Source organism: Notechis scutatus, chromosome 5, assembly GCF_049901735.1.
Source record: "Notechis scutatus isolate UNSWTSFEM ecotype Mainland chromosome 5, rNotScu1.2, whole genome shotgun sequence".
NCBI lineage: Eukaryota > Metazoa > Chordata > Lepidosauria > Squamata > Elapidae > Notechis > Notechis scutatus.
The window spans coordinates 26,335,040-26,349,580 of NC_142013.1; the positions used below are offsets into that span (position 1 = coordinate 26,335,040).

Below are 14,541 nucleotides of genomic sequence, written 5' to 3' on the forward strand. Positions count from 1 at the left end.
ACCACCCAGGTTCTGACCACTATTCTGTTCTCAATATATCCCTTGCCCTGACTAATGCCTAAATGTTACATTCTTTTCAGATTTAATAAAAGACTCACCCAGTACTTTTATAATATCCGTCTATATTTCAGTGTTCACAGTGGTGGCATTTCTAATCTCTTTTGCATGATAGGTGCTGGCATGCTAGGAGCATCTCATCTAAACTCTTTTGCTGCCTTACATTAAAATACTGGGAGGAGTGTTAGATTCTGCACTAATGAGAACAAGCCAGAAGCAATCTTTCTCCATTATAATTATTGCTATTTCTCCACATAAGAAATCTCATATTCCTCGACATAAGAAACATATTCTTCAAGTACCTGGCGGACCTCGCCAGAGCGCGAGACAAACGCTGAAGAAAAAGAAGAAGAAGAAGAAGAAGAAGAAGAAACATATTCTGTTACAATTGTAGACCTGGCTATAATCCCACTGATGGACATGTCTTAGGTGGATGAGACTCCATGTAATATTTGAATATGAAGGAGTTAGGACTGCAGGTATAAAGATGCAAAATGGAAGTGGCCATGCTGCACACTTTAACATGACCTTTTTTTTTCTTTAGCAAACCTAAAAACATAATAAAAAGCATATTAAAAAGCAGAGACATTACCTTGCCGACAAAACTCCCTATTGTCAAATATATGGTTTTCCCAGTATGCATGGCTGTGAGAGTTGGACCATAAGGAAGGATGAGCACCAAAAAATTGATGGTTCCAAATGGTGGTGTTGGAGAAGACTCTTGAGAGTCCCTTGGACTGTAAGGAGATCAAATCATTCAATCATAAAGGAAATCAACCCTGGCTGTGTTTTGGAAGGACAGATACTGAAGCTGAAGCTCAAATATTTTGGCCACCAATGAGAAGAAAGGATTCATTGGAGCAGACCCTGATGTTGAGAAAGATGGAAGGCAAAAGGATTAGATGGTTAGATAGTGTCATAGATACAATGAACATGAATTTGATCAAACCTCAGAAGACAATGGAGGACAGAGGGGGCCTGGTGTACTATGGTTCATGGAGTCATGAAGAGTTGACTTAGCAACTGAACAAATGAACAACAAGAAGTTTTTATTTTCTCCTGTTGTGAAGGAATGATATTTTTAGGGCGGGTGCCTTAATATAGGGAAAACCAGTCCATTGCTTTTTCGTAATTTATACACAGGAGCCTCCACCATCCAGAAAAAAGGATTCACTGGCACAGTTTGCCCACTTTTAATTTAAAATCATGTATAAGACCATTTTTGGCTAGATACATTTCTCACAACATTCTGGATTTGCTGCAATATTTCTTACATTGTCTAAAGGTGTGTGTCCATGTGTGTCCATCCGTGTCCGTCTCTCTTTCTCTCTCTCTCTCTGTGTGTGTGTGATATTTATAATTTATTTAAAGTTTCCATACAATCAGATCACTATCTCCAGTTATATTTTTTCAAAAAGCAAGAAAAAAAAAAAGAAAACAAACATAAAGATCTATTTCTTAGAGATCCTTTGTTAGAAATGTTAAACATGTGTCTAGTTTGAAGTATCTTCATTTGTAATACTATTAGTCTAGCCTTCCCATTAAAAATCATACATACATCTGATTATAAGTCATAAGATCTAATAAAATCCATGCCCCTCTCTTAAGACATTCAAAATAAATACAAGACTGTGTTCTATAAATAAGTTTAGAATAGACTTGCTCAGTGAAGACGTCCAATGAAAAAATTGTTTAAAAATCCAAAGTTTATTTTTGCTTCTGAACAAAATAGGATACCATATTATGTTTTGAGTATACCTTCTATAAATTCCAAATCCACGCTAATATTCAGGGAATATTCTAGATAACCTGGCGGGCACCAATTGTCTGCTTCTCCTAAAACATGTTTAATTTGCAAAAAAAAATTCTAATAGCTAAATTAGATGGTAGTTGGATCAAAATCACGTAGTGCTTGTATAAGTTATACTTTGTTTTTAAAGATTGTTCATAGTGTTGGGTATCTTTATCAAAGCAGTTTGAATAGCTGCTTTGTTTTTTGTCCCGAAGGTGCTTTTTCAAGAGGCAACTGGACTTTCAGATTTTTCTTTGAAGATGTTTTGCTTCTCATCCAAGAAGCTTCTTCAGCTCTGAAGAACACACTGTTTTGTTTTTTGTTTGTACTTTATAGGCTGCCTGGTTTATTTTTTAAAAATCAACTAAAAAAGGAAATACCTTTCCTTCTATTTCAAGAACTCTGAAGTGAAAGAAATCATACTAACCCAATCTATTTAAATCACTTTGTATCATGCAATGAAGCCATGACAGAAATAGCACATACTGGAGCCTCAATGTTCTTTAACTTTAGAACAGTAGGATGTACAACTATTTCTTTTCAGAAATTGCTGGATGCCTTATTGACTAGTTATGGAATGCTGCAGCTAGGAGTGGCAGGTTATGATCTAATGTGAAGGTTGAAATTTAAGATTCAATACCTTCAACTGGCTTGAGGAAACGAGAAGTATTTGTTTTGTAGGTCCTAGGCTGAGAGACCTTACAGTTTCTTCCACTTTACTTTCTCATTACTTGCTTGCTCAATCTCTCTCCTCCCTCCCCCATCACTCCGGTTATAGAAAACAGAGGAACACTCAGTCCGATATGAGGAAACATGGGAGTGGGGGGGGAGAGAGAGAGAGAGAGAGAGAGAGAGAGAGAGAGATGTTGTGGCAAAGGAATCAATCAAAAGAGTCGAGCATTTATTGAAACCAGTTTTACACCACCCTCCTCCTCTTGCCCCTCCCTTAGTCTTTTTCAGAGATGACCATTTGTGGAACAGGAAACGTCAGAGCACAAAGCTGCTATGGGCCCCTGCTCTGTGGAATGATTTCCTTTCAGACTGTCCCACTATCTTTTAGCTGTCAGGACATTCTTCTCCCTCCCTTTTTTGCTGAAAAATACTCTTTCTGCTCCCCACTTCTTACTTTTTTTAAACACACACACTCTCTCTCTCTCACACACACACACTTCACTGGCCATACTGCAAAAAAAGTCCATCCTCCTCCCTCCCCTGCTAACTTCCTTTAAGCATTTCCTGAACTGGATAATCCCAGAATTTGTAAAAGCAGAGGAAAGGGGAGAGTGAGAGAGACTGCATTAAGGAAGGAAGCCAATTCCTTGTTCTCCTAATATTGTCCAATAACCCCAAAACAGAGTAAGGGGTTTAAAATGTAGAGCCTACATAGATTTGTAGCTCTTCATCAGTTTTGTATTTCTCTCTTTTTCCCTCTCTCCCTTTTTTACAAGTTCATTGGAGAAAAATGGATTTGGAGTGTCTGGTTTTTTTTCTATGAAAGACCCAGCTTGATTTAATTTGAAGGCCAGCTTCATTTGATTTGTTGGTATACATCAGCAAGGAAGAACCTTAGCCAAAATCTGATCTCTGTTGCCAGTTTTGCTGGAGACATTGGTTTCTTAACTCCCTCACAGAGAACCATCCTAAACTTGGGCTACAAACTATATGCTGCTTCCTGCTGGAGATCTCTGTATGTACTGATTGTTCCCTTCTACAACAGCCTTAGTTGCAACAGCTTAACATCTGGTGGAGATTAATGTTGAGGCATCCGGCTGAAAGTTTTTCTGGGATTTCAATGTTGCTGACCAGAAACGGGACACAAACGACACAAATCTGAAAATAAGAGGGGAGAGCTTTTAACTTATTTGGTGTAAAAAGGGGGGTGGGGGGAAGGAAGGAGGGGGTAATCCTCTTTTTTGGAACTAACTCATGAAGAACAAGGCAGGAAAGCTGAAACTCAAGAGGAAAGGAGCCACAAACGTCTTTGGCTGCGAGCTAAGTGAATATCTGGAGAGTTCTGGACAAGATGGTAATCAAACATGGTTTCTTTCTTTTTAAATTTTTTTTCTAATGATGGGTCTGCTGTGGTTCTTTAGGGTTGGGAGTCTTAGTGGTCAAAATATGGAATTTGTTTATTTCATGTGCATAAGATTTTTTTATCCTGTTGCCTGATTCTATCAGTGATCAACCAGCAGAATGCTTAGTTCTTATAAATTTATCGCTATATGCCAGAGAAAAAGGAGAGAAAATATCCCTAAGACTTGAAGTATATGGAGAAGATGTATTATATATATACCAAATTGGAAATGGCTTCCTTTTCAAGTTATATATGTATGTATGCACGTACAGTATGTAAGTATGTATACATGTACATGTACAATACATATACATATTATTGAGAGGGGTGTGGGAAAAATGGTTGGGCAAATTTGGGAGAAGCAGCTACTATTTCCTGTGCATTTTATTAGACACAATTTCTTTTGATTATGATTAATATTCACAGATGAATATATGATGTGTCAGACTGAAGGAAGTTGAAGTCCTAATCTGTTTTTAAAGTAATCAAAGGAAGAAAAAAGCAGATTCCACCGCCCAAGCGGGCTAGATGATAAGTCACAATACTGCTGATATTTTTGGAAACTATATATATGATGACAAATGTTTAAGGATTTCTCTGTACCTTTGTGCCATTTGTATAATCCTAAAATGTTGGTTCTTTAATTCAAAATGATCTATTAGTAAAATAATTTGCTTGATATCCAGTAATAATGGATGAATTATTATTACTGTATCTATTGAAAAAATGCCTCATAAAGGAAGTGCATTTAGTATATTTGAAATAAAGGATATGATATTGCTTCATAGTGCCATGAGTTGACAAACTGCATTGCTTTGCTCTTGAATGCTCTCTCAGATACATTTACTTGCCTCTAGTAATTGCACAAGGAGTGTCATCTCAAGTTGGTCTTCTTACAAAGCTGAGTGCATTTTGCAGAAAGGTCTGGCATCTATGGACAAGTATGGCTATGTAAATTACACAGTAACCTTGTCACTCCCGCAATACAGCTTTTCCCATTTGATGTCCATTAAGAACTGGAAAGATTAGTAAAGAAGAAACTGCAAAAACAGATCTCAGTTATTTCAGGTCAGGGTACTATAACTTTTGACCCACCAAATCAAAATAGGCACAGTCAGTCAACTGTGTTAAAACCTTCTTAAACATAACTCTCCATGGTGTTTTTATTGAAATTCTTAATCAATATCTCACAACTGGAAACTTGAGCTAGCTGAGACAAAGTTTCTCAACTGTGGCGCTCAGATTTTAGAACTTTTTATTACATGAAATGTAACAAATATTCTGATAAATAGCTTTTCAGTCAATTGTTGATTTGCTTTGAATCCTTCTTCCCTTGCTATTGTAAGGAGGAAAGTTGCTAATGGTAGAATATTATATGCACTTTTTCCTGGGAAATTAGATAGGGCTGGGGGAAAAAAAATTCCCATGTGGACATTGAAAGGCCACTGTCCTAATGTCGAACAAAAAACAACTTCCTATTGGGGGTGATCAAATTATAAGGATAGTCAATCAAATCTAGTCAATTATTGGAATCAAATATTCAAATTGATTTTTAGATATTTCATTGAATAAATTGCCTTTGAATCACTTCAAAAACAACAGGACAATTTGAGACATGATAACTGTCTCAAATGTTGCAACTTTTCTAACTTATAGGAACAAAGCTGGGGTTTACTCTTAAGTAGTGGTACTCTTAAATTGGTATAAATATCTGACCAATGAGTTTCATTATCTCTACAAAAATTATCTATTAGAAGATTGCTGAAGTCCTGTTATTGTCTCATTGTTCTGCTATACAGTAATTTGTTTAGACAGATTCTCTAGAAAAGAAGAGAGATCCAAATTTATCCAGTTTCCTTTTTTTTATCCAAAAAGGTAAAGATTTTTCCTGTCCAGTCATGTCTGACTCCAGGGAGCGGTACTCATCTCTGTTTCTTGGCCAAGGGAACCAGCATTGTCCAAAGACATTTTCCATTGGCTATATGCCAAAGGCACATGGAACACTATTACCTTCCCATTGAAGTGGTATCTATTAGTCCACTCACATTTGTATACTTTCAAGTTGCCAAGTGGGCAGGAATGGGGGCTCACTCTGTTGCATGGTGCTTGGGGTCTCGAACCCAGGCTGTCAGCTTTCCAGTTGATAAGCTCAGCATCTTTAGCTGCTGAGCCATCATTTGCTCTTATATGATCCTTTATCTTTTCCCTGATCCATAGCCATATATTCTGATAAGTAACTTTCCATTTGTTTGGCTGAATTTAAGGATAGTTCAGTTAGTCTCTTTATTTAATCTGACTGTTGTATTCAAGTTCCCTATTTATTTTTTTGTTCTTTTATTCTCTCCACTAGACCCAAATGAAAACAAGCAAACAAGCAAACAAGCAAACAAATAAAAAAAAACCAAAACAAGAAAAAGTTTTGATCATGTACTGAATGAGCCTTCCTTGCATGAATGGGCATAAAATTGTATGCCTGCTGTACAACTATGCATCACAAAGTCTATGTACCATGATATATATAGTATGTTATATATTTATACTGTGTATACAGTAGTACATTGTGTATGCAATAGTGGTTATGGATCCACAAATGCTTCTTGTATTATGGACAAGTGACACATAATGTGTCACTTTCTTCAGAATTCATTTTGCCATGCCAATGAATCTGCCAGCTCACAAAACCAAGCAGAGAATGGTGGATTCATTTGTTTTTATGTTCTTAAGTAAAAACTTCCATTGTAAACAGTTTTTTTTAAATAGAAGAAAAATACTTTCTGTATTAATTAAGCACAAATTCTTGGAAATTGAAAAACTTCCTGAAAAGTTTAAAAACTGCTGTGCTGGATTTTTTTTTTTATTTTTTTTTTGGGGGGGGGAGGGGTATACTTATTATTTCTGCATAGATCCATTCTGCCCCAAATGCTGAAATTGCAGATATTTTGATGTGTCACCATTACAGCCTATGACATAAAATCTTACTGAATTGTTTATCAGTTGGTTCAAACCTTAGAAGCTAAGCAGCTGTTAATACTGGAATGGAATATCTGGGCTATAATTTAGTTAAAAAATAGCTGAGTCTGACTTGAGAAAGACTTTAAACTGAATTGAACCTTGTTGCATTCAAGATGGATCTGGCTGATTCACAAACATCAACAGTATTTCCTTATGTTTTAGTGAATATATTTTTTATCTAGTTTTCTGTTTTTATTATTTGCTTGCAATTTTATATTTTTCATGCCCCTGTAGGAGTCTGAATCCAAGGAGGAAGATGAACAGCCATCAGGGAGTGGAGGAGTAACTCTGTTGGGTGTGGAGGAAACTGGGGAAGGGCAAAGTCAGGCTGGGCAGAGCAAGGAAGAGATAGAACAAGGAAGAGGGAGTTCAGAGGAAGACCAAGGCCCATCCCCTCTTCTTCTTATGGCCCGCAGGGAAGAACAGAGAAGAAAGCAATGTGGGTTGCATGACTTATGATGGAGGAAAGGGCCCTGATTCTTTTCACAAGGCACACCTGGGAAGGGAGTTGGAAGGAGAACCAGTTGGGAGGGACGTTTGCCAGGAACAAATGTTGAGTTTATCTTGTGTTGGCTGTTGTTATCTTAGTTCCTGGCATCCTCCCAAATGGTTGGATTTACTGCTGTGTTACTTCACTTCTGGAACTTCTTATTTTGCCCTGCCGGATCTATAACCTTATTTTGCTTTGTTGGATTTATAGTTTAAAGTTTTCTGTTTACACCATTTTGGATTGGAATATCTGCAGCCAAAGGCAATTGCAGGTTCCTGGGACAGTTTTTCTCCAGCTTGGAAGGTAACCGGAACATTGGGGGCAAAGTTGGAGCTAATAAAGGAACCTCTAATTATCTGACTGGATTGCCTTTGGGCCATGCCCTGGATCATCACATTTGTAATGGTTGCATGCTTGGGACCATCTGGCCTTAATCAGCAGTTCCCAACCTTTCTTGCTTCATAGACTGGCAGTCGTGGCAACAAGTGGCGGGAGGGGGAATTTTGTGTGCACAACCTTATCCCACACGTGCACAAATGGAGCTTTGCATGCTCCCCCATCACTTGAGCAGCCCACTTCTCAATGGGCCATGGACCAGTAGCAGTCCACAGATCAGGGATGTGGGACCTCTGGCCTTAATAACAAGAAAATCATGAATTTTATTCTGCATGACATTTCGTTCCTCTCTTTTTTCCAGTTCCAAATAGTCACCATAGAGTTTATTAAACCTAAAATGGGATATTAAATGGCTCATTATTAAGGTGTATTTGGCTTGGTATATCACAAGTTGTGTTGCTTTGTTCTTGTTTGTTACAGTTAAGGGTCACACACACACACACACACACACACACACACACACACACATAGACATAATCCAATCCTTTATTTATTGTGAAGAAAGATATAAGGAGGCCTTGTATTTCTTCCCTGAGTGGGCACTTTTCCACCAGTGATTTATTTCTTTGCTGGATGATTCAGTCTAGCAGCACAGGTCAAGTGAGAGGATTATAATGAGTGAAATGTTGTTTGTTTACTGAATGGCATGTCCTATTGGTTACCATCATGGGATCCTCTAATAAAAATCTATATTGTTACAGGAACAATTAGAAGGATGAAGGTCAAATAGTACAAGTTCAATCTTAAAAATATTAGCAGGAGAGATTTGGGAATTTTGATCCTTTTGTTCTGTGACAGCTCAAAGAACTGGAATAATATTAACACCAAATTTATCCCTAGGTAGCTGTGATGGCCGGCATACATTCAAATGTCATAGTTATGAATCTTTGCAGCTGTCTAAAAGTCTTGATTGGAATCTTTGAGTTGAATTTATTTTTGTTAAGATGGAAAATCAGCCATTGGAAGAAAAGGACTCTTATTCAAATATTTTCTAATAATTAGAATCATGCAATAATATTGAAAAAAAACTATTTTCTACCTCTGTGTGAATGATTTGATTTGTGAAGCAGAGAGACTGAACACCATAATAATTGGTAAAAAATATTTAGGATTCCTTTAAGATCTAGCCTCTTTAGTGAGAATTGAGCCATAATACACTGCTCAAAAAAATAAAGGGAACACTTAAGCAACACAATGTAACTCCAAGTCAATCACACTTCCGTGAAATCAAACTGTCCATTTAGGTAGCAACACTGATTGACAATCAATTTCACATGCTGTTGTGCAAATGGAATAGACAACAGATGGAAAGCATAGGCAGTTAGCAAGACATCCCCAATAAAGGAGTGGTTCTGCAGGTGGTGACCACAGACCACTTCTCCGTTCCTATGCTTTCTGGCTGATGGTTTGGTCACTTTTGAATGCTGGCGGTGCTTTCACTCTAGTGGTAGCATGAGACAGAGTCTACAACCCACACAAGTGGCTCAGGTAGTGCATCTCATCCAGAATGGCACATCAATGCGAGCTGTGGCAAGGTTTTCTGTGTCTGTCAGCGTAGTGTCCAGAGCATGGAGGCACTACCAGGAGACAGGCCAGTACATCAGGAGACATGGAGGAGGCCATAGGACAACAACCCAGCATCAGGACCGCTACCTCCGCCTTTGTGCAAGGAGGGATAGGAGGAGCACTGCCAGAGCCCTGCAAAATGACCTCCAGCGGGCCAAAAATGTGCATGTGGCTGCTCAAACGGTCAGAAACAGACTCCATGAGGGTGGTATGAGGGCCCGATGTCCACAGGTGGGGATTGTGCTTACAGCCTAACACCATACAGGACATTTGGCATTTGCCAGAGAACACCAAGATTGGCAAATTCGCCACTGGTGCCCTGTGCTCTTCACAGATGAAAGCAGGTTCACACTGAGCACATGTGACAGACGTGACAAGGTCTGGAGACGCCGTGGAGAACGTTCTGCTGCCTGCAACATCCTCCAGCATAAACGGTTTGGCAGTGGGTCAGTAATGGTGTGGGGTGGCATTTGTTTAGGGGGCAGCACAGCCCTCCATGTGCTCACCAGAGGTAGCCTGACTGCCATTAGGTACCGAGATGAAATCCTCAGACCCCTTGTGAGACCATATGCTGGTGCGGTTGGCCCTGGGTTCCTACTAATGCAAGACAATGCTAGACCTCATGTGGCTGGAGTGTGTCAGCAGTTCCTGCAAGACGAAGGCATTGATGTTATGGACTGGCCCGCCTGTTCCCTAGACCTGAATCCAATTGAGCACATCTGGGACATCATGTCTCGCTCCATCCACCAATGCCACGTTGCACCACAGACTGTCCAGGAGTTGGGGGATGCTTTAGTCCAGGTGTGGGAGGAGATCCCTCAGGAGCCATCCGCCACCTCATCAGGAGCATGCCCAGGCATTGTAGGGAGGTCATACAGGCACATGGAGGTCACACACACTACTGAGCCCCATTTTGACTTGTTTTAAGGACATTACATCAAAGTTGGATCAGCCTGTAGTGTTTTTTTTCCACTTTAATTTTGAGTGTAACTCCAAATCCAGACCTCCATGGATTGCTAAATTTGATTTCCATTGATAATTTTTGTGTGATTTTGTTGTCAGCACATTCAACTATGTAATGAACAAAGTATTTAATAAGAATATTTCATTCATTCAGATCTAGGATGTCTTATTTTTGCGTTCCCTTTATTTTTTTGAGCAGTGTATATGGAATAAGACTTTTTCCTTGATTAAACATTTAGATATGGGACTATGTGGAAAGTGACGTACTTTTCGTTCCCTGCCACTGTAATTTGGATTAATCAAGAAAGTGGATATTTATATCACTCTGGATGATAAGTTGTCAAACCATTTATAGATGATATAACCTTCATTAAAACAATTAAAATTATACTCGAGTCAGGAATTATATCAAGCAAGAAATTATAGAAACCAGGAGATTGGGAAATAAAATTTTGTCGATGTTGACTAAACTTAATAACATTTTCACCTATATTTTTCCTCATCAACCAATATGATTTTTAATTGGAATTTTATATTAACTGGGTTCAGCTTTATTCTATCTGAACAGTTGAAATAAAATTCTATTTGTGATCATCCAAAATCCTAGTTGTTACAGTTTTAATAAGGCCACCAATAGCCAGCTCCCCAGCTGCAAGTATAGCCTGCTTTAAAAGGAAAGTGTTGATGTAGCCACAGGAAGTGGTTTGGCAATTCAGTGAAGTTTTTTCCCCCCTCTGGGTCAGTTCTTAACAGTTACCTTTGGCTTATGCAAGAAGGAAAAGAGGGTGTTCATTGTGCTCCTGAAACTGCTTATTTTCTGCTTATCTCTCAGCCTAACTTTTTGTTTGATTGCCATAGAAGAACAGGGATATTTGAAAAACAAAGATGAAAATGCTGTAGCCAACAGTTTGGAGCAAAACAAAATGCAGGAGCGTTTCTTACGGACTACTGGGCAGTAGTCCAGTAGTCGGCAGATGAAAGAGACACAACGTCAGGCTTGTTGAGACACTTGGAATAGCTCAATAAAATACTTAGATGAATCATGATTTGATTGATTGATTGGGTTATTGAAAACTAGCAGTCCCTGACTCATGATGAAACTAGTCTGCTTTATTACTGCCATTTGGGCCTTTTATAACTATAGTATGCTTCTCCTTTAGATAAAGTTAAATCAAAGACAGGTAGCTTGATGCTCATCAGATATTTCTAATTTTTTATTCTATTTAGTCAACAGGGTCAGTAACTGTGGTTTATTTTATTTATTTAGTGTATAGCATCTAAGAGGTCATTCAATCCCTGATATATATATATATATATATATTATCTTTACAGATAAAATAGTCAGGATAGATGAGAAAAATGCAAAATGTGAATTGAATTATCATGCAGATCTGAGATGCAATCTTATAGGATCCAGATATTTCACATTTATATATATATATATATATATATATATATATATATATATATATATATATATATATATATATATATATATATATATAGGCTATATATATTGTTTCTTAAGTCAATACAGAATATTGATGATGGCAGATGAGATTTTCCCACGTCTGCTACAAGTTCTTTTAAGTTGTAAGCAGCATCTCATCTGCATCATCAGGCTTCTGTATTGTGTCCGTCAATACAGATATATTGATGATGGCATGAAGCTGAAGGCCATACATGTAAGTACCTATAATGCGTGGGAAATTGCGAAAACATTAAGTACCAAAAAATATATATATATATATATATATATATATATATATATATATATATATATATATATATATATATATATATATATACTAATGAAAAACATTATACATACAAACACTAATATAAGTTTAAGTAGAATACCAGAAAAATTGTACATATAATGTGAACAGTATAATATATGAGATAAAATATTAAATTAAGGTAAAACCATAATAAAATCATGATAATATGGAGCCATAGAATTGCAATGGGACAGATGTTATAATTCAATATTTAAGGAAGCTAATCAACTAACTGCTTCTGATATGGCTGTGATGAGATCCCAAATACCTTGAAATTTCCTGAAGACAGACTCTCAAACTGTGTCATAGTCAGGATCATGGAAATTGTAATGTGAAATATCTGGATCCTATAAGATTGCATCTCAGATCTGCATGATAATTCAATTCACATTTTGCATTTTTCTCATCTATCCTGACTATTTTATCTGTAAAGAGACCACTTTTTGCCTTCAAGGGACCACAGTGCTGGACTTTATTTATATAATACCTCTTGCTCCTGCACTCTCAATGCAACTGAGATTACTTTTTTTTTTGCTTGCTTACTTGCTTCCTGGCATATTAATATCATGGAAACTGCTGGTTTTCTGCTAGTGCCTGTTTATACAAAAACAATAAATCAAAAGACTCCTTGTAGTGAAGAAACTAGAATGTCACAAGACGTTGCAGAAAAAAGTTGATTTCTTGCCAGGCTCAGTAATCATAGAGTGTATTCAATTCATAATTCATAATGACAAGTAGAATTCTCTACTATTTAAATTCGGTTATCACAAAGCCATCAAATTATTTTTTAAAAAAATCTTAATGGCAGTAATTGCAACATCAATGCATGGAAAATAAGAAAAAAGTACTTCCAGTGGGCCACACCAAGAAACTTGAAGAATATACTGCATTGCATTGTACTTAGATTTTGTGTGTCCATACCTGGAAGAAGCTTCTCATGGGGGAAAATTCTCATTGAATTCATGCATTTCATTTTATGTACCTTTTTATAATTATACCAGTGACAGTTATGGATTTTGGTGATACAGATCCAACAAATGAAGAAGCAATGAATAGAAAATCTAAAACACCTTAAAAATTGATGCATTTTTTTCCATCTGTTTCTCTTTGCTTGATGCTATGCCCCTGCTTGTGTCTATCCACATCCTGGCAACATCAATTTCTGCTATATCCTCTTAACATTACTTTTATCCCCAGCTCATGAGTGAAAATCACTCTTAGCTGTACAATAAAACCTCAATTTAATGGACCAAGACGTACTTCCATTGAATATACACTGAATATAAAATTATGTTATTTATCTCAATTTATTTTATTTGCAGAATGACATCAGTGCACAGATTATATACATTGATGTAAATGAAATAAATTAATACAAATAAAATAAATTTAACACTGTCCTCTTCTTTAAGTGCCTCCCATGGACTATGTCCAGGGCCTGCTATGTCAAGGAATCTCTGGTAATTTTTTTGCTCTGCTGCCCGCAAATCTTCTAAGTAGAGTTCCTAAGCTCTAACTTCTTTTGCAATTGAGAATAGAAATAATGGAGCAGAACAGTAATTGGGAATAAGGATAATGAAATTTATGAATTTGTTTTTCTGTTGACTTTGGGTGGAAATGCTGTAACTCAGTATTGGAGAAAGAGTCATAGGATGTGGTTTTCATGGTAATGGCTGTATATTTAAAAGTATCTTAAGAATTTGTATTTGAAGAGTAGTTATGGGGGTTTTGTAATAAGATGAAAGTGTTTTCTGCTCCTGGTGAACTGAAACTCTGAAAATGAATATGTTGAAGGTACAGGTTACTAATCACAGGTCTGTTTTTCACATTCCTACTATAATATGCCAAGGAAGATACTGTGTGTCTCAAAACACACCCCAGCTGTCCATGTATCTCAATCACAAAGAAAAAAAAATGCCTTTCATTCTTTGTAGCTATCAGCAAAAGTGTCAAGAGGAGATGTATTCATTATTTTCTTTTTCTCATAATGTTTGAATCCAGCTAAATTCCTATGCTGAGAGGCTTCCTCAAAACTTGAGGATTTTTTTTTTGTATGGCATTTAAAATTGGGTAAGTCATGATGAAAACCTCACAAGAGGAAATTTCTCAGACTAATTGCAACTCTAGTGGTTGTGCATACACTATATTTCACAACCTTGAGACATATAAACTACTTCTTTGTTCTTTTTTGTTTTCTTTTCTTTTTGTTTTACTTTGTTTATCCCAGATGTATGCAGGGTAGAATCTCTTGTTATGAAATACAGATTGGAAAACTCATATTTTCTGCAGTCCATTCTTTTCTTAGTCAAAATAAATTGTTTTTATAGCAACTTTCCCTAATCTCATGCCCTTCAAATATATGTGTCTGTAATTTCCCCATAATTTCCAACAAGGATATTAAATATAGTTG

General features: G+C 37.0%; 1 protein-coding gene across 1 annotated transcript in view; it reads left to right on the forward strand.

Moving 5' to 3' along the window:
- Nucleotides 1–2,887: 2,887 nt before the first annotated feature.
- Nucleotides 2,888–14,541, forward strand: part of ARHGAP31 (Rho GTPase activating protein 31) — a 120,666-nt gene continuing 109,012 nt past the window's right edge. The window contains exon 1 of the mRNA XM_026681881.2: nt 2,888–3,875. Within this exon, the coding sequence (XP_026537666.2) occupies nt 3,776–3,875 (100 nt within the window). The 5' untranslated portion in view covers nt 2,888–3,775. The remainder of the gene's footprint in view (nt 3,876–14,541) is intronic.